The 4116-nt window shown below is 45.9% G+C and overlaps 1 protein-coding gene across 1 annotated transcript; it reads right to left on the bottom strand.

The window, feature by feature from the left end:
- Window positions 1-1233: 1233 nt before the first annotated feature.
- On the bottom strand, window positions 1234-2612 carry LOC142537480 (uncharacterized). The gene is made up of 2 exons (XM_075642991.1): window positions 1382-2612; window positions 1234-1265 (listed from the first exon to the last, which is right to left on the bottom strand). Exons 1-2 carry the CDS (start codon window positions 2610-2612, stop codon window positions 1234-1236), a joined length of 1263 nt encoding a protein of 420 aa, XP_075499106.1.
- Between the last annotated feature and the right edge of the window lie 1504 nt (window positions 2613-4116).

Genomic DNA, 4116 nt, shown 5'->3' with positions numbered 1-4116 from the left:
TTTTACTAACTTGCTTTTGAACAGGCCGCTCAACTGCTGATCTCGGCCTTTGAGGAGGTTGCGGCGGCTGCCAACATTTCTGGCAACCGAGCCCGGCAATTCCAAGACACTCAGGCCAAGCTGCAAGAGTAATTGTCCCGGGCTCGAGCCACTTATGAGGAAGAAGTGGCCAGCTTGCGCTCGGCCCTGGACAAGGCCCGAGATGACATCAATGAAGGTCTTGTTTGAGAAGAAAATCTGCGAGGCTCTCTGTCTGTCTCGGAATCGAGGAACCATTCCCTTTCTGAATAGGCAGAGGTGCAATTACTTCGGGCCGAGAGAGCCGAGAGTGCCCTGGCCATGGGTGAGTACAACAAAGATAAATGGCATGCCTCCTTCCTTCAATCTCCCGAATTCAAGAAATCCGTTGTAGACCGGGCCTATCCCCTTTTCCAGACCGGTTTTGAAAAGTGCCGGGAACAATTTGAAGAGGCCGAGCTTTTACCTGAGGATAGGGGAGACTTCCTGGACTTCGGACGTGCTATAGCATTTCTTTCCAAGGATGGGTAAGAAGAGAAAGAGGCTCCGGAAGAACATCCAGGGTCAGACCATATAGGTATAGATTAGGATTATTTTTCTTTGTTTGTTTCTTGTAATTCCTGCCTCCGGGCTTTTATTAATGAAAATCTTTCTTCCCTTCCATTGTTTTTTTATAATGTCGTGATAAGTCTTCAAGAAACCCGGGTTATTTAACTGTGTATAATAGTTTAGAAAATCTTCGAAGTGTTGAGAACTGACCGGTATTTTTAATAAATAATAAAGATAATGAAATATGATCTCGAATAAGAACCAAGGTGCGGAATCTTGGGCCGAGGAACATGTCCCGGGACTTGGGAATGGTCGAGGTGTGGTTCCCTGAGCCAGGGTGTAGTGCCCTGGGCTTTTTAAGAACCAATGTACGGAGCCTTGAGCCGGAGAACATGTCCAAGGACTTGGGAATGGTCGAGGTGTGGTTCCCCGAGCCAGGACGTAGTGCCCTGGGCTTTTTAAGAACCAAGGTACGGAGCCTTGGGCCGGGGAACATGTCCCGGGACTTGGGAATGGTCGAGGTGTGGTGCCCCGAGCCAGGGTGTAGTGCCCCGGGCTTTTTAAGAACCAAGGTACGGAGCCTTGGGCCGTGGAACATGTCCCGGGACTTGGGAATGGTCGAGGTGTGGTTCCCCGAGCCAGGGTGTAGTGCCATGTGCTTTTCTTTTAATAACTTGGGCCTAGTACCACTGGAAGGACTGCTTCAGAACCATATACCAAGTTAAAAGGAGTTTCTTGAGTAGGTGCCAGGGGAGTGGTTCTGTATGCCCAGAGAACACTGGGTAATTCTTCCACCCAGTCCTTTCCTTTTTACCTTGTAGCCTAGTTTTTAATGCTTGTACAATGACTCTATTCACAACTTCTGTTTGGCCATTAGCTTGAGGATAGGAAACAGAGGTGAAGGACTGAGTGATCTTCATTTCCCAGCACCAGGATGTAATTTCTTTGCCCTGAAAATGTCTGCCATTATCTGATATCGGTCTTCTGCGTACTCCAAACCGGCACACAATATTCATCCACAGAAATTTTAAAACTTCCTGCTCAGTGATCTTAGCCAAGGGCTCAGCTTCTACCCATTTGAAAAAATAATCAACAGCTACTAGCAAGAATTTCTTCTGAGCCCAGACAATTGGGAAAGGACCGACAATATCCATGCCCCACTGATCAAAAGGGCAAGATGCCCAAATAAGCTTCATGAGAGTGTCCGGGCTATGTTGAAAATTTGAATGACGTTGACAGCCCTCACAAGCCTGGACTACTCGAGCAGAATCTTGGCTAAGAGTTGGCCACCAGAACCCGGCAAGCATTGTCTTTCGGGCCAAAGATATTCCTCCGAGATGCTCAGAACAGCACCCCTCATGAATCTCTCGGAGGACATAATCCACTTCTCTCTCAGATAAACATTTTAATAGAGGTCCCTGGAATGATCTCCTGTACAAGACATTATTTAAGATAACAAACCGGGGAGCTTGTCTCTTGATCTTTTGAGCTCTGGCTTTGTCTTCGGGTAATTCATTATTTATAATGAATCTGATCAGTGGCATCATCCAGGAGTCCTCGGGCACTGGTAATATTTCTTCCTCAGTGGAAAGGATCAACGGGGAAACATGCAAGACTTCCCGGGTGTTAACTTCTGATAAAGAAGCAGCCATTTTTGCCAGAGCATCAGCCTCTCCATTCTCCTCCCGGGGTATTTGTTCAATACTCCAATCCACAAAGGTTTCTGCTTGGGCTTGAATGAGCTGTAGATATTTGAGCATCCTGTCATCCTTAGCTTCATAAATGCCCTTTATCTGTTGAGTGATTAGCTGTGAATCAGAGTACAGAATAATCCGGGAAGCTCCAATCTCCCGGGCAGCTCGAATACCGGCGATGACAGCTTTATACTCGGCCTCATTATTGGTTATCCGGGAATCAATCCTTAGTGCCAATTTAATCTTTTCTCCCGGGGGAGATATTATTAAAACCCCTACTCCACACCTAGTAAGGCAAGACGCCCCATCCACAAAAACTCTCCATACCTCTTCTTCCTCGGGTTGAACCATCTCTGAGCAGAATCTACCAATATTATAAAGAATACCTTACACTTGATTCGATCAGTGTAACAGTGTAACATGACCATATTCTCAAACCTAGCCACGTGCTCCTCGGGGTCTGCATTGCCATCGTAATCCTTTATTTTTGCAGATTTGAAGTTCCCGGGAAGGGGTTCCCGGACAATGGCTTCAGCAAGGGCGCGGCTATCAACCAACCTCACTTCTCGCCAAGCAGCATAGAAGCATAGCTCGTATTTTCACCCTGTAACAACACAAAGTGTGGACGAACTGCCTTTAATCGATCCCACCCTACGCCTTCTTCTTTCTGCTTGGCTGCTTTCGCGCCTAGTTCTGGCTGGGTGCCTTTGGTCGTACAATTGTTCGCTTTATTATAAGAACTCAGCCTAGATGTGGAGCTGAATTATATCGAAAAAGGACGGTTACCAATTCGCTTTCCTCATGGTTACGCGGGCAATTCAACAACATATGATTCGCCCCGAATATCCAATGATTCACTGGCATACGATTAGCCGGCAGTTTCCCGGTTATCCCGAGCTAGGAGCTCCGGGTTCTTCCGAACCAAAAGACTCTGAAATCGCAGCTAAAGCAAGAGGTGCTATAGATCAAACGAATTTGCATCAACAAACGCATAAGCTTCAGTAGAAGCTCTTTCACAAGCGAATTCCGAGACCTATCAAGATTCCGACCCAAATAGAAATCCGAATCAGAAGCCGAAAGAGACGCAGCTGCCACTAAAGCAGATGATACTGCCAAGCCAAGGAAGGCACGGAAGAAAGCATCTATTCTTGAACCAGCGGAATCCGCTTTTAACAACCCAAAATAAAAGAAGCTACATGCCCCGCAACCCTCAATGACACGCTTTGAAAGCTCCCCTATCTGACATAAGCGCACTAGCACATTCATTTCAATCTGTTTTCATCTACTCGTGGGCCTAGTTTGAAACTATTTGAACAAAAAATGAAGCAGGAGCGTACTGGAGTTTTCGGGGCTTGGCTTTGAAGCCGTAGCTTGCTGTTACCTTCGGACTGTCTTGACTACGGCCATGAATCAAATCAAAGATTTATCCTAGTAAGGGGGCTGAACCGTGAAAGAAACGGTAAGACGAGCTTCTTTCCTCTCAGTCTTAGGCTCAATTTCAGAATGCTTTTTCCGAAATGCAAGACCGATATCTTTCGTAGCAGCCAAGGATGAGTTTGATCCATTAGGTTCTTCGATTTGTTCAGAAAAGAAACGAGAGACAAGAAAACATCTTTGATTACGATTAAAAGGAACAATCTCAAATAGACCAAGATCAAATTTCGAGTCATTTCTTGGTGAACATGATCCGCCATAATCTCTTCGATCCCTTCATTGATGTGCCAGAATAGAGAGAGATTTGGTAAGAAAGTGGAAAAGACTTTTTTGTATATGATAATCAAAGGGAGTGGGAAAACTGCAGTAATTCTTTGGAAAAGCCCGGTTCTCTTTGTCTTCGAGCTTTCATTCCTCAATC

The sequence above is a fragment of the Primulina tabacum genome, chromosome 2, assembly GCF_025594145.1.
Source record: "Primulina tabacum isolate GXHZ01 chromosome 2, ASM2559414v2, whole genome shotgun sequence".
NCBI classification, from domain to species: Eukaryota; Viridiplantae; Streptophyta; class Magnoliopsida; order Lamiales; family Gesneriaceae; genus Primulina; species Primulina tabacum.
Note: the sequence above shows the minus strand (reverse complement) of the source record. Positions and strands in the feature narration are given on the sequence as shown.

Coding starts and splice junctions, on each gene's coding strand:
- LOC142537480 (XM_075642991.1), bottom strand. CDS start 2,612: ATGGTTCAACCCGAGGAAGAAGAGGTATGGAGAGTTTTTGTGGATGGG. Junction 1,266..1,381: donor ATTAAAAACTAGGCTACAAG/GTAAAAAGGAAA, acceptor GTTCTGAAGCAG/TCCTTCCAGTGGTACTAGGC.